This window comes from Pseudorca crassidens, chromosome 14, assembly GCF_039906515.1.
Source record: "Pseudorca crassidens isolate mPseCra1 chromosome 14, mPseCra1.hap1, whole genome shotgun sequence".
Classification (NCBI taxonomy): Eukaryota; Metazoa; Chordata; class Mammalia; order Artiodactyla; family Delphinidae; genus Pseudorca; species Pseudorca crassidens.
In genome coordinates this window covers 84460871-84485415 of record NC_090309.1, presented here as the reverse complement: position 1 = coordinate 84485415, position 24545 = coordinate 84460871, and the positions used below count along the sequence as shown (strand labels likewise).

The window sequence follows — 24545 nt, the reverse complement described above, 5'->3', positions numbered from 1 at the left end:
ACATATTTACCTGCCCCGTGGATGTTCCAACTGCCATGGTCAAGGCACCATTAAATTTCAAAGCAGAGATCGTTGGTAAACTGTTTATCCTGAAAGGCAAAACATTTGTATTTCATGTATATATGGCCAAATCTCCTTCCAAATAACAAATTCATTATTAATCTTCACTTCAATTCTAATGGGGACAATCACATTTCTTAGCCTTCTGTTTAAAAGGTAATTGTAGCCAAACTTTCTTAATCAAAATGAAAAATAACCTTTACTTATAAATGTAATCTACCTTTAAAAATCTGTAGATTATGTTCTTTAAAAACTGTAAGAAATATTTTCAAAGTAGCTACAAGCAAAAAAAGTTTCTGAAAATATAAAACCAATTGAAAAAGATCAGTATGACAATATCTTTCATTTTGATTAAGCCAGGATAAGGTATTTACAGAAACATGCCCTTTTTTGCTTAAGAGAAAACAGTTTTATATTCGGGCATGGGTATACCCATTTTCTTTCTTTCTTTTTTTTTTTTTTTTTTGCAGTATGCGCGCCTCTCACTGTTGTGGTCTCTCCCGTTGCGGAGCACAGGCTCTGGACGCGCAGGCTCAGCGGCCATAGCTCACAGGCCCAGCCGCTCCGCGGCACGTGGGATCTTCCCAGACCGGGGCACGAACCCGTGTCCCCTGCATCGGCAGGCAGACTCTCAACCACTGCGCCACCAGGAAAGCCCTCCATTTTCATTTTTAACGTTAGTGATGTCAAGCTAAAATAAAGACTAGTCCCCAAACGGGGGACACAGAACCTGTAAAGGTAACAAAATGATGGATGTTTATGGCTCTGAATCTGGAGTATGCTTCTCACTCGGTAAGCAAGAATAATGCTCTGAGGGGGAAAGGGTCCTAGAAGATGAGCCAGAAGCGGGCCACAGTCCTGATTTCAATACCTATTGTCTCCATAACCTTGGACCAAGACCTTCAGTCCAGGCTGCTGACTCTTGGCATCCTCAGGTCTCTTATGCCACCTAAAGCCTCAGCCTGCAACTACACTGAAGCATCCACGGGAACCTGGAGGTCTCTCGTCTGCATCACTTTCAGTCACCTACTCTTCAAAATAAACTCTGGAATCATTCCTCAGTGTGGTGACATTATTTTTCCTCATTTATTCAAACTCTTTGTTTGTTGTTTTTTTAAAATTTATTTTATTTATTTATTTTTGGCTGTGTTGGGTCTTCATTGTTGCACGCGGGCTCTCTCTAGTTGTGGCTAGCGGGGGCTACTCTTCATTGCAGTGCACAGGCTTCTCACTGCAGTGGCTTCTCTTGTTGTGGAGTACGGGTTCTAGGCGCGCGGGCTTCAGTAGTTGTGGCTCACAGGCTCAGAAGTTGTGGCTCGCAGGCTCTAGAGCACAGGCTCAGTAGTTGTGGTACACAGGCTGAGTTGCTCCGCTGCATGTGGGATCTTCCTGGAACAGGGCTTGAACCCGTGTCCCTTGCATTGGCAGGCGGATTCTTAACCACTGTGCCACCAGGGAAGCCCTAGTCAAACTTTTTTGTTTCTTAATAAAATTTTGTCCCTTTCTTCAGATAGTCACTTCTTAAGCTTATCCCTCAGTATTTTACAATTGTTTTGTTGTAAATTATTTTGTTATGAGAACTGCTTTTCATTGTACCTTTCTAACTGGATATTGCTGATAAACATCAACGCCACTGATTTTGTACATTTATTTTGTAACCAATTTACTTAACTCTCATATTAGTGTTTATAGTTTTTCAGTTAGTTCTACTGGGTTTCTTAGGCAGACAATCACATCATCTGCAAAGAACAAAAGCCTGTCCTCCGCTAGCCAAAATTTAACACGTATTTCTTTCTCTGACTGTATTGGCTCCACCTTCCAGAACTCTACCTATGTCAAATAGCAGAGGTGACGGCTTATAATGTTTGTGTAGGAAAAAAATAAAGCTAAGCATAAAAAAATTAATAAATAAAATCACCTGGGGCTTCCCTGGTGGTGCAGTGGTTGAGAGTCCGCCTGCCGATGCAGGGGACGCGGGTTTGAGCCCCGGTCTGGGAAGATCCCACATGCCGCGGAGCAGCTGGGCCCGTGAGCCATGGCCACTGAGCCTGCACGTCCGGAGCCTGTGCTCCGCAACGGGAGAGGCCACAGCGGTGAGAGGCCCGCGTACCGCAAAAAAAAAAAAAAAAAAAAAAATCACCTGAAGCTGAATCAGCAGGCAGAGCTACTTTTAACACTTTGTAACATATGCAGATTTCATCCCTATGACTGGACACATAAGTTCATTGTTTTCCTTATGAAAATGTGATAAAACTCTATAGGGAACTGTATGATTTGCTTTTCTACTTAACAGCATATTTGGAACATCTTTCCCTAGAAATAAATATGCTTCTGCCACATAATTCTTAAAGCCTTACGTAGGCTATTGGTCAATACTTCCTCATCCGTAAAATAAATACAAAACAGTACCTGCATCAAAGACTGTTGTTGTTTTATTAAATAAGTTAATATATGTAGAGAACTTAGAACACTACCTGGCAAATAGAAAGTACTGTTAGCTATTATTTCTACCAAGCTGTATTTTGATTTGATATCCCGGGCTCTTTCTGACATCTTAGTATTATTATAATGGGATTAACACCTTGGGCTATGGAAGGTGGGAGAATGTGCACTCTGTACACGTAGGTAGACCTTTAAATTGATGTTACCTTTTCCTGTCAGGCAATTTAGCAATGGGTACCAAAAGCCTTAAGAACATGTATGCTGTTCAAGCTCTTAATATTTTCCCAGGAAATAATCATAAAACTGTAAATAGATGTGTACTAGTGAAAAACTATAAGCATCCTTCACGAACCAAGAGTGGTCTGTTACTTAAATTAGACCTACCTGTATATATGCAGAAGTCATTTTTACTTTCTTCCGTGCATTTTTGAAACTGCTTAGTATCTTTTTAGATTAAGTACACATCATCTTTACAAAATGAAAAAAAAAATTTAATAAATAAAATAACCTCCATCATGACAGCTGAAAAATGCCTCACCCCTAAGGACAAAAGAGGCCACCAAAAATATTTGTGAATCAATATTCTAACAAAAAAAGAAAGACTACTCCCATGTTTCTAGAGGCCACAGTTAAGATTATTTTTTAACATCCCTTCCTTAAATTTTGTATAATGGTACTTCTATTGTAGTCATTAAAGTAGAAATAACCTTAAGACATACTGCAAATAACTCCTGCTGGCCTGTTTTCTTAAATGACTTTTCAAGATTAAACAATTAATGACAGAGTTTGTACACAAGTCTCTTTATTCTAATTCAAACACAAGTTAATGCTTAAGGGTAAGAGAAAATTAACCTCTTTGCTTCCTATAGAGTGAGTAAATATCTTTCACTTAAACCTGATTTTCTACTTTCTAAAAATAAACAAGTTTCTGATTCATTTTCTTTCATACCTATTTGATGAATACTAATAAGCATTTTCTGTTGCTTTATTCTATTAACAAATGTAGAGACTCATAATTCAGTAATATGCACATTAATGTTTTATGAGTTTTTCTGTATGTGTACATTTCACAATAAAAATGTCTAAGTAATTCCAAAACAAAATGAAAAATCAAATGTAGAATGAGTTTTCCATTTTTAGATTGTTTAATACACTGTACTCCATACCATGACTAATGAAGTTATTCATTACTTTAATAAAACTCAGTAACAATACTCAGGAAAAAAATTTCCTATACTCACTTTCAATGTCATAATTAAAAGATGGAAAAAATTTTTTCTTTACTTATGACAGAGGGAAAAATGTATACATTAGAAACAGACATCTTTCCATTCAGTGATTCTTAGCTTTTTTTTCTAGGTCAAGAATGCTTTTTTACAAAGCTGAGTTTTTCAAAAGAAAGAACTATATTTCTTCTCTCCCCCAGAAAAATGCAAATCACACAAAATTCTACAATAAATTTAGAGTTAGTCTCTCTCAGCCCACCCATCTAACACTCCACCTCCTATGTGACATGACTGGAGATAAATGTCTCATCAACTGAAAGACAAAGTAAAATGACATTTCCATGAATAACAAGACCCCAGAGAAAGGGCATTCCCAAGCTGATTATAGCAACTAATCCCATATCAAGGATCTGACAAAGAGAGTGATAATCTGCATGTGTTAATATGAGCACAGAAAAATGTCTGAAGGGAATTCCCTGGCGGTCCAGTGGTTAGGACTCGGAACTTTCACTGCCAGGGGCCCGGGTTCGATCCCTGGTGGGTGCAGTAAGATCCCGCAAGCCATGCGTCAAGGCCAAAAAAAAAAAATGTCTGAAAACATATGTACCAAGCAGTATAACAGTGAGTACTCTTGTGAGTGGGAAAAGGACAGGGGGCTTATAGGTATTACTTAATTCAAGCTTTAGAGGTTTTCATCCCCCAACTGTGATTTACTTTTCCAATTATTTTAAGTGTTGGAATGGCCAAACAGGAACAAGAAAATATCAAAAACATTGCTTCCCTCTACATTAGAATTCAAAGCACATATTTTTGTTTGTTAAATGGAGTGGTAGACTCCTGGTTCCACCACCATATCCTACAGAATGGGAAATACAAATTCCTGCAGTGTATTTGTTTTAACAAAATTCCACAGCAACTATATAAACAAGGAATTCCATCTGGCTTTCCCACTTAGTGACCTTTCACAGGAAAGGATTTCTACATAAAACAATCACAAAACCACAACCTCAGATAAACGTGTTTTAAGAGTGTCACCCTTTAGCAACTGATTTTAATTTAGTGTTGATACGTTTGTTTAAATCAGAAGCTGATGAGAATTTAAACTGCGACTTCACTCTCACTTACTCTGAATCAGCTGTGACACTACTTAAGGCGCAATCTAACAGGCCAACTCTGCCACGCGTCCTCGGGTCCCAGCACTCCACTCGGCCCTAAACAAATAAAACACAGTCATTTTAAATACTAGAAAATTTTTAGACAAATACCAAAAAAAAAGCCTCATTAACACTGATTATCTCGTGGGGAATAAGAATTTAACTTTTTCTGTATGCAAAAAATTATAAGACACTGATGAAAGAAATTAAAGATGATACAAATAGATGGAGAGATATACCATGTTCTTGGATTGGAAGAATCAACATTGTGAAAATGACTCTACTACTCAAAGCAATCTACAGATTCAATGCAATCCCTATCAAACTACCATTGGCATTTTTCGCAGAACTAGAACAAAAAATTTCACAATTTATATGGAAACACCAAAGACCCCGAATATCCAAAGCAATCTTGAGAACGAAAAACGGAGCTGGAGGAATCAGGCTCCCTGACTTCAGACTATACTACAAAGCTACAGTAATCAAGACAGTATGGTACTGGCACAAAAACAGAAATATAGATCAATGGAACAGGATAGAAAGCCCAGAGATAAACCCACGCACATATGGTCACCTTATCTTTGATAAAGGAGGCAGGAATGTACAGTGGAGAAAGGACAGCCTCTTCAATAAGTGGTGCTGGGAAAACTGGACAGGTACATGTAAAAGTATGAGATTAGATCACTCCCTAACACCATACACAAAAATAAGCTCAAAATGGATTAAAGGCCTAAATATATGGCCAGAAACTATCAAACTCTTCGAGGAAAACACAGGCAGAACACTCTGACATAAATCACAGCAAGATCCTTTTTGAGCCACCCCCTAGAGAAATGGAAATAAAAACAAAAATAAACAAATGGGACCTAATGAAACTGCAAAGCTTTTGCACAGCCAAGGAAACCATACACAAGACCAAAAGACAACCCTCAGAATGGGAGAAAATATTTGCAAATGAAGCAACTGACAAAGGATTAATCTCCAAAATTTATAAGCAGCTCATGCAGCTCAATAACAAAAAAACAAACAACCCAATCCAAAAATGGGCAGAAGATCTAAATAGACATTTCTCCAAAGAAGATATACAGACTGCCAACAAACACATGAAAGAATGCTCAACATCATTAATCATTAGGGAAATACAAATCAAAACTACAATGAGATATCATCTCACACCAGTCAGAAGGGCAATCATCAAAAAATCTAGAAACAATAAATGCTGGAGAGGGTGTGGAGAAAAGGGAACACTCTTGCACTCCTGGTGGGAATGTGAATTGATACAGCCACTATGGAGAACAGTATGGAGGTTCCTTAAAAAACTACAAATAGAACTACCATATGACCCAGCAATCCCACTACTGGGCATATACTCTGAGAAAATCAGAATTCAAAAAGAATCATGTACCACAATGTTCACTGCAGCTCTATTTACAATAGCAGGAGATGGAAACAACCTAAGTGTCCATCATCGGATGAATGGATAAAGAAGATGTGGCACATATATACAATGGAATATTACTCAGCCATAAAAGGAAACGAATTCGTTTCCTTTCCAAACGAAATCGTTGGAAAGCTATTTGTAATGAGGTGGATGGACCTAGAATCTGTCATACAGAGTGAAGTAAGTCAGAAAGAGAAAGACAAATACTGTATGCTAACACATATATATGGAATTTAAGGGAAAAAAATGTCATGAAGAACCTAGGGGTAAGACAGGAATAAAGACACAGACCTACTAGAGAATGGACTTGAGGATATGGGGAGGGGGAAGGGTAAGCTGTGACAAAGTGAGAGAGTGGCATGGACATATATACACTACCAAACGTAAGATAGATAGCTAGTGGGAAGCAGCCGCATAGCACAGGGAGATCAGCTCGGTGCTTTGTGACCACCTAGAGGGGTGGGATAGCGAGGGTGGGAGGGAGGTAGATGCAAGAAGGAAGAGATATGGGAACATATGTATATGTATAACTGATTCACTTTGTTATAAAGCAGAAACTAACACACCATTGTAAAGCAATTATACTCCAATAAAGATGTTAAAAAAAAAAGAATTTAACTTTTTCAAACTTTTTACCTATATCATTTTTAGTACTGTTAAATGTTTTATCATTAGCTGCATTTCTTTTATAATTTAAAAGAAGAAAAGAAGGATGGTTAGGAAAAACAAGTGCAAAATGTGCTGCATGATCCTTGAATGGACCCTAATTTGGTTGGTGTGGTAGCGGGGAGAGGAGTTACGAAAGACATTTTGGTATAACTGGGAAAATATAAATTTGTAAATATTATTGTATCCATGATAAAAGTTTAATATATGTACTACAATAACTATCACAGAAGAAATCAAAATCCAACATATAATGTAAAAATTAGGGCTTCCCTGGTGGCGCAGTGATTAAGAATCCGCCTGCCAATGCAGGGCACACGAGTTCAAGCCCTGGTCCGGAAAGATCACACGTGCCACAGAGCAACTAAGCCTGTGGGCCACAACTCCTGAGCCTGCACTCTAGAGCCCGCGAGCCACAACTACTGAACCCACATGCCACAACTACTGAAGCCCAAGCACCTAGAGCCTGTGCTCCGCAACAAAGAGAAGCCACTGCGATAAGCCTGCTCACCCCAATGAAGAGTAGCCCCCGCTACTCTTGCAGCTAGAGAAAGCCCGCATACAGCAACAAAGACTCAATGCAGCCAAAAATACATAAAGAAATAAATTTATTTTTTTAAAAATTAATGTAAAATGAATTTTAAAGTCTGGTCTGACTATGCATATCAAATTTCAAGCCCCCAGTAATCAAGGTACCCAAGGAATTTCAGGAACCCAGCCTTTGGTCTGGGGGGTTCTGCTCTCCCTTCAACAAGTCTCAGGGCTGGTCTTAAAACAGCTGGTGAGGGATTCCCTGGTGGCACAGTGGTTGAGAGTCCACCTGCCGATGCAGGGGACACGGGTTCGTGCCCTGGTCCGGAAAGATCCCACATGCCGTGGAGCGGCTGGGCCCATGAACCATGGCTGCTGAGCCTGTGCATCTGGAGCCTGTGCTCCGCAACGGGAGAGGCCACAACAGTGAGAGGCCCGCGTACCGCAAAGAAACGAAAACAAATAAACAAACAAAAAAACAGCTGGTGAAAGAGCAACCTGCTCTAATACATAACTTCTCTTACAGAGCACACTTCCTGATTTCTAGCCTAACTTGCTCTGTAAGGACTCTATTCAAATAAACAATTTTTTCAAGAAAATTATTTGAAAACTTCCCCTTGGTAATCTCAAGAAAAGTAATTAGCAAGATAATGCTTCACTGGCCTCACTTAGGCTTAATAGTATTATAACACTGTCAACATAGTTTTATATGTTTCCATTAAATCAACCTCATGTGTTCCATTTCAAATTTTAACCTTTCAACATAAAAATAATTTGAGTAAAGAAACCTAAATTTCATCCAGATGGATTGGTTTAATAAACTACAGTACATTCAAACAATGGAATCCTATCCATCAGTTTAAAAAAATTACTTTAGGGGCTTCCCTGGTCACGCAGTGGTTAAGAATCCACCTGCCAATGCAGGAGACTCGGGTTCGAGCCCTGGTCCAGGAAGATCCCACATGCCGCAGAGCAACCAAGCCCGTGAGCCACAACTACTGAAGCCCATGCGCCTAGAGCCCGTGCTTCACAACAAGAGAAGCCACTGAAATGAGAAGCCCGTGCACCGCAATGAAGAGTAGCCCCTGCTCGCCGCAACTACAGAAAGCCCGCGCGCAGCAACAAAGACCGAATGCAGACAAAAATAAATAAATTTTTAAAAAATTACTTTAGCTTTATAAGTAATTACAAGTACCAATGTATAAAGACATACATTATATACCATTACATTAAAAAAAAAAGCAAATGAAGAACCATGGTATAATTTCAATTTTGTGAAAAACTTTTAAAACCATATTACTAACACATATGCATACCTGCACATACACAGAGAAACAAAAAAGAAAGGAGAATACTGCAAGCCATTAGAGATACCTCGGGTGTACGAGGATTTGGTAACTGGAAAGCACAGAAGGGTACTTTTTTAATAATACATTTTTGACATTTTTACCTTTTTTTATTATGAGTATTTAACAATGTTGTAATTAAAAAATGCAAATCTAGAAACACTACTGGTAAGCATGAAGGACACTGAGTGAAAGGTGCTGCAGTTTAAAATGAAAATGTTGAGCATTTATCAAACGCTACTATAGAGGATGCCCAAATCACAACCCCATATACCTGTCCAGTTTATAATGTTTTCAAATAGGTTCTGTCATGTGATTCTCACCAGCACAGCACCTCCATACAGTTGCCAAGGTAAGTATTATCATCTCCATTTCACTGATGAGAAAAACAAGCCTCAGGGAAAGTCAGTCATAAAACTATCAAGCAGCAGAGAGCTGGGACTGCCTCCTGTTAAGAACAAGGGTGGCAATCATACTGGAGCTGGCAATCCAGCAGCGACTTCAGGTCTCACCCCCGACGATGATGGCCCTCGCAGACCAAATCAATGCACAAGGGGCACAGTCTGCAACAACGGCACAGCTGTATCTCTGTGGAATGTGACCCACGGTCCATACGAAAAGCAAACCAGTGGCCTGTGGCTTCATCAGCATCCTGCTCTTAGGAACCAAGCAACGCTGTCTTTAAATAAAACTCCATTCGTTATCAAATATAGAGCAAATGTTCTAAAAAATAAAGTCAACGTACGCTTACCTCTATTGTTCCTGCAGCAAATAAGCCATGCACTGAATTTACGTCACAAACATTATTCTCCCTAAAATAGTAAAGCGATAAGGGAGTTTTAGCATCTACTTTTGCAGGGGGCGGGGACGACGGACACTCAATAAACTTTCTAAACAAACAGTAAATGCAATGCTGTGCGTAAGGTGGCAGCAGATTCTCTCGCTCATCTGCGTAGGCGAAGCACCGAGGCAGCGAAGGGGCCAGTGCATCGTACACAGTCCCCGCAGTGTCAGACCCCAGGGTGACACTCTGTCTGCCAGGGGACGAGACAAGGAAGGGCTTTCTTCAAAAACACTATTCCACCATCGCGAGAACACATTTCCCCATATATTTTCTCCCAAAGCAAAAAGAACGCAGGCTATCACTACGCCAGTCCTGAGACTTGACCAGCTTGTTGAGTACACTGATCTAGGCTCGTTCTCTTTTTCTGAAAAATGGTATTCACCAATCTCATATGGTTGTTGTGAGGATTAAATGAAAAAACTACATGTTCAGCACAACGTCTAGAGTTTACAAGACAATAAATAAAAGTTGTTATTATAAACAGGAAATTCTGCAACTAAAGAGCATATAACTTTTTATTATTCAAGGATGCATCATGACATTACTATAATTTCTTTTTAAAGAAAATAAGAGTATTTCAAATCAATGTGGAAAAGAAACCCAGAGTTTACCTGGTTTTTATCGCTACCTGTTCTTCCAACCTTTAAAAATCCCTTTCAAAGCAATGAGGAAAATCCAACAAGCTCATTATATACACAGGTGAGAAGTAATCCAGCTTCCACTCTATGCTAGCTGTGTGAACTTAAACAAGCTACTTACCCTCTCTGAGTCTCAGCTGCCCTAGCTGTAAAATGGAGATAACAATAGTACCTATACTGTAAAAATATGTTGTAAGTTTCAAATGGGTGAATATATATAAAATCCTGAATAATGCTTGGCACACAGTAAGTGCTTTCACTACTGTTGTTGTTACTATTACTCAGTATTAATACTGTTATGATAGATTCATTCCTAAAGGATTTCTCTATGAATAAAACAAAAGTACAGACCATAACGTATGATGAAAAGAAAACGTGAAAAACTCTTAAATGTCTGCCAGCAAAAGCATAACAAAATAAAATAAAAAAACAGTACTCCAAGTTACTTCAAAATTTCTCTATAAAAGAAAATACCACAAAACTAAATCACGAATGAAAATTTAAAGAACACAGAAAAAAACAGCAACTGAATTTCTGGAGTGAGTTAAAAACTCTTCACATATATTTAAAAAATTTTTTTTTAATTTTACAACATCCCCAGGTCTTCTAGTGAATTTGTGTGGGAAAAAATTTAATGTTACTCTTTTACCTAAGCTGCCCAGAGCTCTGCTCACAGGCAACACGTGTCATTTGACAACAAATTGGGCGTCTGGCTTCATCTCCTGGCCAAAATAAATACAGCAGGATTCTTAAAACAAAACACTCACGCAGCATCAGTCTGTAGAGGATTCAGGAACCGTCCTTGTTCCAAGTTCAATCTGTAAACTTCAGAGCTGCCAAACAATGAATAAAGTGAAAAATCCAGGAAACTACAATGAACGTTTCTTCAAGTAAATATAATTTTTAGAAACATGGATCTGTCACAAAGCATCACTTCCCTTTGTAAAACTGACACAAAAATGCATTCTAACCCTAAAAGATAACCACCTTACTTGTAAGTTTGTTCATGCATAAAAGTGATTTAAACGACCCACGTGCCAAGGAAATATTATGAAGTCATTAAGTAGGATATTATTTACAAATAACACGGAGAATACAAGATCCAAAATGTATCTATAAGTGTATGTATATAAGACTACAATGAAATAACAATAAAATACTAATAAGGGTTTCCTCTGAGTGGCATAATTATGGGTGATCTTTTTGCTTCTTTATTCTTTTTTATATTTCCCCAATTTTCTAAAATGGATATGACTTATTTTTATAATCATAAAGAAGGTAGCATTTAAGAATAAAAGTTTTAAAATGCATGCAAGGGGGCTAAGATACTGACTCCACACCACTGCTACACTACTGGGTCACCACGTCTCTCTAGATTTAGAGCGCCACGCTAATAGAAGGCAAGGATGTAATTCCTAAATGAGCCAGTCGCTTTGGAACTACACTCTTGGAGCAACCATAAGGCAGGGATAATGTCTTATCCTTCTTTTAATCCCTCTCCTCAATTTTAAGAACAGAGTTGCTTGGGGAGGTGGAAGGGAGAAAACAAACAGTGATTAGACCCCAATACCTTGCGCCAACGAAGTACAAGTCACAGGATGGATAATGGTAAGAAAAATCTCTCCCGAACTTTGGTATTCTGGTTTTGTAGTAGAAACCTGATTGTGAATGAAATTCAACGTATCTATCATTATGCAGGAAGACAATCTGAAAATGAAACAAGAAAATTAGTTTGCTTAGGTTAAAGTATTTATTTCATCATCATCACTGAAACCGGCAAAGCAAGAAAATCTCTGATCTCTCAGCCTCCTCCTTGCTCTCTGTAAACGCACGTGTATAAACACAACTCGCCACGATGGTTAAGAAATGTGTTTGAGAATCAAACCTCTCCATCAGTTACTTAGTGCGTTCCTGCATCTTAGACAGGTTTTTGGCAAACTTTACCTTCTAACTGAAAGACTTAATACGAATGCCCTTCATCTATCTGGCGCCAGCACTCTGTAATGTAGAGCACTGCTCAGTAACCTCAGTGAGTCATTTCCTATTTCACTTAAGAACACGCTTTAGTAATCTCACTATTATCACATGGAGTTTGATAGGCTCCTTGTATAAATTTAACTTTAACGTATTACAAAGGTATCTTAAAAATCTGCAGATGGTATTGAAAAGCAAATTTATCAAGATCTAGAGAAAATATACTATAAAATTACAAGTTCCAAAACGTACGATAAACGGCTACCACAGGCAAAAGGATAAACTGTACCCCATAGTTTCCAGAACTGAAGACAACACAGAAAGCATGTCAGCTCTGAAAATTCAATTTTCCTTCATGACGACATCTCTCAAAGTTTTTCATTTTAAACTGAATAAGGCACTTTTACTGACAACCTTGTAACTGTTGAAAATTACCACAAGAGTTGAAAGATGCACTAATGGCACCAAGAAAGAAAGAAAAGGAAACAAATATATTAGCTGTGTCTCGAGCTGTTTCAGTATATGCACAACCACTTATTTGCAGGGTTAAGAAAATTAAACGTACAACACTGCTGCTGTACTTTTCACATATGAATAAGGAAACGAAAATAATAAATGCAATAATGAAAATCACACATCTAGAACACAGGATGGTCTAAAAAGATGACTGCTACCAATTCTTAAAAATATAGATAAGGTTTCATTCATACATGCTATGGCAAACTTATTTCGATATTAGACTGGCCAAAGGCTATCTCTATCCCAGTTGTCACATACATGTGACAAACTAAGTATATATTAATAGAAAACAATAGGTTTTATTTTACTATACAGCCATTTTAAATTTAACAATGGAAACATCATAAAAACACTTATCATAAAAACAAATCCCACTCATTCATTTCCTGAGGACAGGCAGGATAAACCAACGCTACAAAGCATACCTTTGAATAGTCATCAGACAAAGTTTCAAAGGTGACAACTGAAAAATAAGAAATAGGAAAAATACAATTATCAGTCCACTTCTTTAATAAAAATACAAATTTGATGCAAAGATTCTAACTCAACACAAATACTATATACAAATGCTGGGTTTTTCTTCCCTTTTTGCACCGACATAACACAAGAACAAAGTTTCCATGCTATATTGCCCCCCCAAAACACCAAATGGAAAACTAGAAGCTTTATAGTTTCTTTATACAGATCAGCTAGATTTTCTACAGAACTGAAGCAAATTAAATAATAAATTTACAAAACATAATGACTTGTAAATTTTGTCACAGTTTTTCTGAGATGTTCAAAGTAAAACAACAAACATTAAAAACTCAAAACTTTTTGCTTTAAAAAAGGTAACAGTGGGCTTCCCTGGTGGTGCAGTGGTTGAGAATCTCCCTGCCAGTGCAGGGGACACGGGTTCGAGCCCTGGTCTGGGAAGGTCCCACATGCCGCGGAGCAACTGGGCCCGTGAGCCACAACTACTGAGCCTGCGCATCTGGAGCCTGTGCTCCGCAATGGGAGAGGCCTGTGCTCCGCAATGGGAGAGGCCCGTGCACCGCGATGAAGAGTGGCCCCCGCTTGCCGCAACTAGAGAAAGCCCTCGCACAGAAACGAAGACCCAACACAGCCAAAAATAAATAAATAAATTTATAAAAAAAAAAAAGTAACAGTAACTTTTTACTCATTCATAGTATACCTGCTAAATGAAAATAAAGAATGAAAACAGTTATTATTAGCAGCACATGGAGTTTGTACTGTTTTTTAAAAAGAAGACAGTGAAACAAGTTAAGAGAATACATATCCCATTAACTTCTTTTCTCTCAATCTCAAACATGGGGCCACCTGAAAAAAATACCTGAACTCTCCCATTTCAACCTGCGCCCTGTGCCAGGCAGAATTCTAAGAATGACCCCGCTGACCTTCCCCCCAGGGCAGTCCCCTCCTCTGGAGAGTGTGGGTGGACGCTATCAATGTGAGGAGACACCGCTCTTGTGATTACATCACGTTCTATGGCAAAGGAAAGATTTATAATCACACGAGCCCTTTCAAAGCAGAGTTTTCTCCAGCTGGCGGCAGAAGGGGTAGTCAGAGAGATTCAGAGCACGAGAAGGATCCAATGAGCTGCTGCTGGCTTGAAGGAGGAGGGGACCAGGTGAGGAGGAATGCAGGGGTCTCTAGAAGCTGAGCATGCCCCCAGGCTGACAGCCAGCGGCAGAGGGGTCCCTAGCCCTACAACCAAAACAAACTGCATTCTGCCAACATCCTGTAAGTTTGAAAAGGGGTCTTGCCCAGGGCCTCTGGAAGAGTCCCACCTGGCTGACACCTTGAGGTCAGCCCCGAGCACAGAACACAGAAAAGCCTGGACGGACTTTACCTACAGAGCTATGAGCTAATAAATGAATCTTTTTTAAGCTGCCGCGTTTATTGCAATTTGTTACACAGCACAGAAAACTGATACACAACCCATGCCCATTTTAAAAAGCAGAAGAGCAGCCAAAAATAACAACTATTTTTGTGATTTCAAATAGAACCTCTTACTTACCTTCTGAATCTAAACACCTTTCAAACTTCAAGGATAATTGATAGGTGTCATAACATCGAACTCGAGGTTTGTATGTTCCTATAAAAAAATTTAATGTGATGTAAGACCTAAAGGACATACTTTTCATTATCAATATCCTGCAGCTATGTTGAGTATACTTTTTGTTTAGAGGTAAGCAAGATTCATTATAAGCATATCAAACAGAAAGAATTTAAAAGCAGCCCTCTCCTAAAATGGACAGCCAGTGGGAAGCTGCTGCATGGCACAGGGAGATCAGCTCGATGCCTTTGTGACGATCTAGAGGCCTGGGATAGAGAGGGTGGGAGGGAGGCTCAAGAGGGAGGGGATGTGGGGATATATGAATACATATAGCTGATTCACTTTGTTGTACAGCAGAAACTAACACAACACTGTAAAGCAATTATACGCCAATAAAGATATTAAAAAAAAAACACAGCCCTCTCCAACATCCCAAGGGAAAAATGAACAAAGGATATAAACAAGCAAGACACGGAAAATGTATACACCTGTGTATGAAATACAAATAACTAATCAACTTCACAAATAATCTAACAAAGTAGATTTTTTAAAAATTAGTTTTTGTCAATATTTATAAAATAGATAAATAATAAGAACCTGCTGTATAAAAAATAAAATTCAAAAATTCAAAAAAAATTCAAAAAAATTAGTTTTTGTCTATCAAATGGCAAAGATGAAAAACTGGTTAGTATCTGCATTGAGGTTGATGTTCAAAAAAAGTTCTCTCATACTTTGGTGATAAGTATAAATTATTAGAAATTCTTTGGAGGACAATCTGGCAATATCTGTAAAACGTGATGCTCATACACCTTACATCTGTATTTCAACTTATACAAATTTATTCTATAGAAACACACCCATAAGTGTACCAAAGACATGAAGAATGTTCATCGCAGCATTATTTACTGATGGCCAAAAATTGAAAGCAAATTAAATGTCCACAGATAGGGAAACGATTAAATAAATGATGGTAAATCATTATAGAGGTTATAAAGAGGATGACGCAGACCTGTAACTCCTGACATGGAAAGCTGCCAAAACATACTACAAAGTGAAAGGGAGAGTGAGTACAGCGGGTGCAGTGAGGGCTGCAGAGTGGCGCTTATACTGTGATCCGGCTTTTGTAAAACTCAACAATGACAGTGTCAGTACTCTGTACAGAAAGAAGATGGAGGAATAAGCACAGTGATATCTTGTGTATTTTAGTGCAATCTTAGGGCCTTTCACATTTTATCTTATGTATTTCTATAATGTTTGCATTTTTTATAAGTTTATCATGAAAAGAAAAAGACTGACTTTTAAAACCACTAAGGATATTTTTAAAAGAAAGGAATGAAGTAGTCCTATGTTTTCTGGCATGGATCAAAGCCCAAGATCTCATTTAAAAACAGTATATAGTATAGTATATATACACACACATACTCTATATACAATACATGTGTTACATATAAACTATAATTATAATTTAGATTCTGACCATAAAACTGGACGCTAAAAAATGTGGATAGTGTTAGTAATGAGACAACCATTGACACAGAACAAAAGAGACTAGCACGTGGATGTAGAAAAGTTGTCAAATAAGAAAGTGGTTGGAAAAGAGATACAGATGGATAATGTTAAGCCAACAAAACAATTTAAGTGGACAATACCCAGGATAGATGTAGCAAATCACAACCATAAAAAGGCTGGGTAATGCTGTTCTAACTTATAATATATTAAAAGTTCCCTATATTTGTTGACTTTTTGATACTGATGAATACTGCTAACATAAAATCTTAGTGACATAAAAAATACTAGTACATAATAGAGAAAATCATTACGATAAAAATGACCTTTCCTGGAACCATCATTCATTGCTGGTGGGAGCGCAAAATGATCTGACTGCTCTGGAAAACCATCTGGCAGTTTCTCATCAAACCAAATATATACCTACCCTCTGACCCAGCAATGTCCTCAAAACAGACTTGGACAAGACGGTTCATAATGCTTTACCAATAACAGTCGAAGAATGAAAATAGCCCAGGTGTCCACCAAATGAAGAATAAATTAACAAAGTGTGGCATATTTCTATAAGGAAATACCATTTGCTAATAAAGAAAGAACACATTACTGACACATATAATGACATGAATGAATCTGAAATATGAAGTCCTAGATGAAATAAGTCTTACACAAAAAAAATACATAGTGTATGACTGCATTTACATGAAGTCCATTTAAAACAGGCTACACTTGTCTGTGGTGAAAAAATCAATCACAGCAGCGGCTGGCTACACATGAGTGGGAGCAAGGATTGACTGTGGGGGGCATAACGGAATGCTCTGGATGAAAGAATGTTTTGTATCCTGGTAGGGGTTTGGGCTACACAGGCGTATGCATTTGTCCAAACTCATCAATGTCTTTATACAAATTTATCTTTAAAAAAAAGCAATAAACGAATACTGAACTCTAGTTAATGATGTACACACTGAGGTATTTAGGGGTGAAGTATACTAATACCGGCAACTTACTCTGAAATGTATCAAAAAACAGGATGGATTGATGGATGGCAGAAAGATGGGTAGACAGATATGTGATAAAGCAAATACAGTAAACTACTGAAGAATCTAGGTGACAGGCTGTTCACGGTACAGTTTTTTCAATATTTCTATATGTTTGAAATTTTTTAATAATAAAATGTCAGGGTAATTTTTAAAAAGTGACCTTTCCCATCATAACATTTCCTGCTACGAAGTATATGTCAATCATAACCAAAAAGATGCTTACCGGTTGCTAAAATATACTGTCCATCTTTTGATACCTTAATAGTGGTACACACAGTAGGCATTTCAAAATCCTGAATAAGTTCAATTCTCCTACGGACATCTACAAAGAAAGAAGATAAATAACTGGTTTAACCGCCATGTGCTTACTCTTGTGTCCAGGAAGACAGTATTCAGAGCGGGGTCACTACCAACGGCAACGTCCCAGTGCCTCCCAGCGTCGGGAAGGCGCACGGACACAGCCCCGCCCATGACACAGCAAGCTTTTCTCTTAGCTCATACCTTATTTTTCTAAACTAAGTATTTTATTTTTATTTTTCAAAAAGGAAAAAGTGTCATCGTTAATTGGGGAAAAAAAATGTCCATAATAGTGCATCAAACATCCAGTTTCAAGCCCGGGATAAAGGGGCAACAGAATAAACATTAAACCACCATTGTTATTCAATCATGGATCACGGCTAAGACAAAAATCTTTACCATTTTTTCTCCTAAATAATAACAAGTCTAAACCTTTAAAATCTTAACTTTATATAGGAAGCTGCTACCAAGCTGACTTTTGCCTCTTTGTGGCAGCACTGATCTGCGGCCAAGAAGATCCAGGCTAGAGGAAGCCTTAGGGCAATCTCTGGGTCTAAACACTTAAACGTACTCTCACAAAAACTGGTTCCCTGCAACAAGAAAGTGTGGATTCTTGCCGGCTGCTACTGTAACAATGCGCCCACTGTAAGGACTGTGTATGACTCTCTGGCACATTATTGCCCTGTTCACTAAACCAACCAACTGAGCAGGAATGGCCCACTAAATTTGGAAGACACACGATACTCTTGAGATGGGCTGGAAAGGAGTCAATGAACAATTTTTTCCTCTAAGTAATCTGAACCTGTTTTCTTACACACTAGAACACTGGAGTGGAATGAGAGTATCAGAAGAAATCAAAATCAGTAAGCACTGTGAAAGCAGCAATTATTCTTTTCCTTTGATTTAAAGTTGTAATTTTCTAATTTTATATAAAGCCTACTTCTTCTCCAAGATGCTTGCTTTGACGTATTTATCTCACATCCAGAAACCTTTTCAATATCTTAGGTCTCTGATTTTCAGAAAATAACTTGAACAAAATATGTGGAAACTTAATCATCTTTCAACTATGACAAGTTGTAATAGAGAAAATTTAATGAAAATTTGTCCAAAATGATTTAAGTTAAAAACTGATCTTACAAACCTATCTTCCCTGCTGTCATAACTTAAAGAATCAAAATCTTCTACAATGACCATATATGTTCATGTTCATATGTCCTGTACGTAAAATTACTTTGTTCAGAAAGAAAATGTTCATTGTCTCTATAGCTCAAAAACTGACAAGTGGATTCAACAAATGGAAAAAGATATGATACACTGGAAAACAAAGTGATTATGGAACTGTTAGGAGAGCTAGTCCTTCTAGGACTGCTTGCATTCCTATTGGTCTTGCTGGGTACGGCAAGACTGTAAGGCCCTGGCCACTCCTTTACCTGAGCCATTCCTCAGCATTATTTATGCAGCTGGGAACCTCCACAGGTAAGTCTCCTCTAGACAAAGAGCAGGTTTGTTTACTGCTTGCTGTAAAGGCAGTGGACTTCTCAAGTTCAGTGTTCCTCAGCTGCAACACAAAGCCACTGCACGCAGTGCGCCCATCTGGGCCACACTGAGTGCCCCTGTGGAACTTGGGCAGGGGGGTGACAGAGCATGCTGGTGATCATGCTATCTGCTGTGCCGCCTGAGTAATGCAGCCCTTGTCTCTGACCCAGGAGTCTTACGTCTTCTGCTATCATCCATGAAACAGTAACAAGCTAACTTACTAGTGCTTAAGTAGGTAAAATCAAACCCCATACCCACGGGACTGTATCAAGCACAACAAAGGTTTTCTTAAGAAGGAAAAGGGGGCTTCCCTGGTGGCGCAGTGGTTAAGAATCCACCTGCCAAGGCAGGGGACACGGGTTCAAGCCCTGGTCCGGGAAGATCCCACCTGCCGTGGAGCAACTAAGCCCGTGCGCCACAACTACTGAGCCCGTGTGCCACAACTACTGAAGCCCACACGCCTAGAGCCCGTGCTCCGCAACAAGAGAAGCCACTGCAATGAGAAGCCCGTGCAGTGCAAGGAAGAGTAGCCCCTACTCGCTGCAACTAGAGAAAGCCCGTGCACAGCAACAAAAAAAACCCAACAGAGCCATAAATCAATAAATAAATTAATTAAAATTTTTTTAAAAAAAGGAAAAGGGCAGAAAGTCTATTTTCCACTGCATGAATTCCACTGTGTTTTTGTAAACCTTCACTTAAATATGATAACAATAAATGAGAAAAGCATTATAACGTGGATCACAAATGTAGCTGAAATGAAAAAAATAATACTCACCAACATCTTTCTTCTGAAGTGCTCTCTTTTTTCTGTCAGAAAGCCACTTAAAGAAAACAGAGACTTTATTTTAAAACATATTTACTTGAATTGTTTCTCTGCTTACAAAAATAATACATGCTCATATTAAAAAATTGAAACTTTATAGGAATATATAACATAGAAAATGAAAATACTCTGTAATCCTAACCCTACTGTGAACATCCTGTTACATGGATTTTTTTCTGGTATATATTTACATATACTAGACAATAAATTTTTAGAACTACCATATTTTATACAAGAGAAAACTAGTTCATCTAATCAACCTAAGGGAAAGGAGTAAGCCTCAAATATTATGGGTTATACCTAATATATGGAACTTTATTTAAGTGAAATTTTAAAAAGCAAGCATTAAATGGAGAAAGTTTCTTAAAGAAATATATTTTTTACAAAACATAAACCTAGATAAATAAACCTGACCAAACAGCTGACACTTGATAATAAAGAAATGATACTTTTAAAAGTCACATTCGCTGACACCAGATTTTGTTCTGTAATTCCTGTACCTTTTAGCTTGCAGCATAAGTCCATTGCATGAACAGGTGCCAATGATGAAGCACTAATCAGTTACGATCACCTTAAAGCAGTGGTTCACAACCAGGGGCAATTTTGCCTCTGAAGGGCATCTGGCAATTCTTAAAGTGTACTTGGTTGCCACAATGGGAAGGGGTGGGCACTCCTGGCAACTAGTGGGTAGAGGTCAGGGACGCTGCCAAGCCTCCTACAATGCACAGGACAGCCTGTACAACAAGCACTGTCCAGCCCCAAATGTCAATAATGACAAGGTTAAGAAAACATACCCTCAGGAAATCAAAGAAAAGCAAGAGAAAAATTAACAGATGTCATTTCTAAAAGCACAAACCCAATGTACAGCCCATGTTAGACACAGGACATTATAATCTTTACGGCTCTCTGGTCATGTAGTCCCACTCCTGAAGACCCTAAGTGTGACGCCTGAGGCAGTGTGGACGCTGGAACAGGTGTCACTCTTTGAAGGGCCTCAGTCTGAGCCAGAGCTCTCCTCCTGCCTTGTGTTTAGGGCATTGGTTTACAGGTCTGTGCTAGTCTTTGTGATTACACTGCTCTGATTTCATTTTAGGTAGAAATGTTTCAATTAAAGGTGATGTTAAACTATATTTCTGGGCACTCGATACATTCTTCTACATCAACTTAATAGAAGCAAAACAAAGGGCTTCTCCTTTCATAGGGGATTCGATTTCCTCTTCTCAGGGAGTTATGCTAAAGAAGGGGGCAGTTCATTGGATAGCTGGTCTCACACATCAGGAGCTTGGGGCAAAGGGGAGGGGACTGAGATTGCCTTCTAAATGGGAGCCTGGGACCTAGAAGAGCCAGAAATTCCTTACAACGGTGACGATGGAAAAGAGTTGAAAAATGATGAAAAAACAGTTCACTCTGTAGTTTCTGTACACACTGACAGCACTACAGGAGAGCACACCAGACAGAGTCAGCACGGGGCAGGAATGAACCAGTCTAAGTTTTAAAAGTTCAACAAAGAACTGAAAGTTGTCACTGATATCAGGCATCCTCTTTGTGTTCTACAAAATCACAGCTGATAGAGAACGTCACTTTACCAATGCCAAAGAATTTAACCAGAAACCCAGCAAAAGAGCTCTGGAAATGCTGATGACCTAATTCTCTCACCGGACAGGCATCCCGCCATCGTGGGAAAAAAACAAAAGAAAAGAAAAGAAGAAAAAAAACCAAAACCCTGCTTGATCTTACATTTGAAGTAGGTAAAGCAAAACAGGCAATTTGTTGATAAGTCAGAATTACCTTAAAAGAAGATTTAGAGAGATTCCCTAACAGGATACACATACCTGTTTACTCAACATTTCCACCTGATGTTTATTAGAACATCAAACCTTCAGTATCAAAAATAAAACTTTTCATGCCTTTTGCTCACTACCTTCCCCCGACCCGCAATGTGCTCAATTCTCCATTTCAGTTATCAGCAACACCGTGTACCCAGTTATTCAGATCCACACCCTAAGAGTTCTCTCTTGATTCCTTCCTTCACCTCAACTTCCTACGACTATCCAACTCATTAGCAAGTCCCATTAGCCTACCTCCAAAACACCTCCTTTACCCCACCCAGTCTTAGCATCTCCTCTGCTACCATCCTAGCCCGAGCCACCCGTCTCTCAGTTGGACCACCTAACTCATCCCCAGTCACACCCTCCCCAGCTGCAGTACTTTACCAGAGAGCAGCCAGTCTGAAACCCAGCAACAGCTTCCAACAGCACTAAGAATAAAACCCTAATTTTCTGCCTTGGCCTACAAGGCCCACCTCTCCAGCCTCAGCTGTCCCCACCCTCTTGCCCCACTGAGCATTCCACAGCCACAACCGTGCTTCTCCTGTTTCTCCAACGTGCCAAGTGCCTTCCATTGTGGGTCACTGACACTTTCTGTTCCCTCAGTACGGAAAACTCTTCCTTTCTCCCATCTTCAAAAGACTCAATCCTTTTCATCAACCAAGTTTCTGTTCAAATGTGACCCCCTTGTAGAGGGGCCTTCCCTGAGGGCTTGAGTCCAAACCACTTTCTCTAAACAATTCATCCACAAGTGCTCTCTTATAGACACTCAAAGCACTTTTCAGTATCTGAAGTTGTCCTATTTGCTTACTTATTATCCTTTTCCCCAACAGGGAACCTTATCTGACCGGTTCATCACGTATCCCAACACTTAGAACAGGGCTGCCTGCAGGTACTCACGTCTCAGCAAACGTGCAGAACCAAAGAACAAAATGAGAAGGATCATGCTGTGTGACAAACAGCTGGAGAACAAGGAGTTATTTAACCTGAATTCTGAGAAGAGTCTAATCACTGGCTCCAAATCCTTTAGGGTCAGACACAAGGAAGAGTTACACTTATTCTGATTTCCAAGGGCAGGACTCAGAGCAACCGCGGCATGTAGAAAGGGGGCGTGTTTTAAAACAACTGTCTAACAAGCAGTCTCAAAATGGAAGAGCTTCTGCCAAAAGTTTCTTCTCACTGGCAGTGCTTCGACAGCAGCCTGACCAGCACTTATGAGAAATAACACACAAGCTACAGAGCCTAGGTGGATGACTCTGGACAAGTCACCCTTCCCCTCGCTGGATCTTTTGCATATTTTCAACATGAAAAGATTGGAAGAGAATGGCTGACTTTCCAAACGCCTTCCAATTCTGATGTCCTAAGACTCAACGAAATCAAGTTAAGTTCAGCAAGGTTCAAAAATACTGCCGTCCACATCATAAATGCTGCTGACGCAAAGTCTGCATTTCTCTTCACTGCTGTATTTCTAGAACTTGGCATATAACAGGAATTCAACGAAGAGCTGATGAGCGGGCATTAAAGTGGGGGAGAAATACCTGTCAACCAATCTGTCCACGTCTTCCTCCTCGGTGTGGCAGCGGCTGTGAACATTATACAAGCCCAAAGGGACAGCTCCTCTGTTCTAGAGAACTTTACCCGCAAAAAGTTCAAGCCAACTCATCAATCCCGATCACCCCTCGGCCCAGGCTCTGGCGCGGTAACAGCACTGTCCTCGTCTCCCAGCACCGACCAGCTCCCCCACGCACCGTCCCTGGACTCTGGGCCTCCCCTAGTCTGGGGCCGGCCCGGGCCCAGCTGAAACTACCAGGAACAGGGAGGAGAGGGGCGGCTGCCCCGCGAAGAGGAGGACCCGACGTGACTCACCTCGGGAAGGGACTTGCCGCAGCTGAGACTGTAAATCTTCACTTCGTTGAGGCTGGAGACCTGCATCGCGGCGCCGACGAGCAGCCACCCCCGTTCCCGTCCAGGACGCTGCAGTGCACGCAAGCACCGTAATCTCAGGGCCTCCTGGAGCGCCTGGGCGGCGTGGGGCCCGGGGCGCGGGCGCTGGGTGATGACGCACTTCCGGGCGCCGGAAAAAGCGCCGGTCCCGGAAGTGGGAAAGTGGCGGAGTTAGGGAATGCTGACTAGTGAGGTCCTGGAGGCGGCGGGGCTGGGAGCGACCCTAATATAGGGAGGGCGAAGAACTGCTTTCCCTTTTGTCAGCAGGGAGGAGCAGGAAGCTCTTAGGGTCTCTGCTCAGGCCGAAGGGTCTAGGTACCCGGGAGGGCGAGGCTGTCTGGGCTGACTGAGGCTTTGGGGGGCCCGCTCAGGGAATCCAGGGAGAGAATGCGACCTGGGAGCGAATTCAAAGTGGAAGTGAGTTCTTTTCTCACCAGTGTTCCTGCAATATTCCATTAGAAATAAAAGCTTTTTAAAAATGATATTAAAAAATATTTTCATCTGGAATTGACATTCATCCTGCAGGGGAGCAAAATTTGCCATCCCAAAATGTCTCTTTGGCGTGCGTATTATTTCTAGCTGAAACCAATCAAGGCCCAAAAGACACAGGAAAAAACTTTGACCTTCCCCTTCACTGTCTAGAAGAATGTAGATAACTAGAGTGTGAACTGGGTGT

General features: G+C 39.8%; 1 protein-coding gene across 1 annotated transcript in view; it reads right to left on the bottom strand.

Moving 5' to 3' along the window:
• The window catches only part of NOL10 (nucleolar protein 10), an 88365-nt gene extending 64398 nt beyond the window's left edge, over window positions 1-23967 (bottom strand). The window contains exons 1-10 of the mRNA XM_067703695.1: window positions 23792-23967; window positions 20052-20097; window positions 17667-17765; window positions 14862-14939; window positions 13267-13304; window positions 11919-12055; window positions 11116-11181; window positions 9618-9678; window positions 4854-4939; window positions 11-89 (exon numbers count right to left, since the gene is read on the bottom strand). Of these exons, the coding sequence (XP_067559796.1) occupies window positions 11-89; window positions 4854-4939; window positions 9618-9678; window positions 11116-11181; window positions 11919-12055; window positions 13267-13304; window positions 14862-14939; window positions 17667-17765; window positions 20052-20097; window positions 23792-23857 (756 nt within the window). The 5' untranslated portion in view covers window positions 23858-23967. The remainder of the gene's footprint in view (window positions 1-10; window positions 90-4853; window positions 4940-9617; window positions 9679-11115; window positions 11182-11918; window positions 12056-13266; window positions 13305-14861; window positions 14940-17666; window positions 17766-20051; window positions 20098-23791) is intronic.
• Between the last annotated feature and the right edge of the window lie 578 nt (window positions 23968-24545).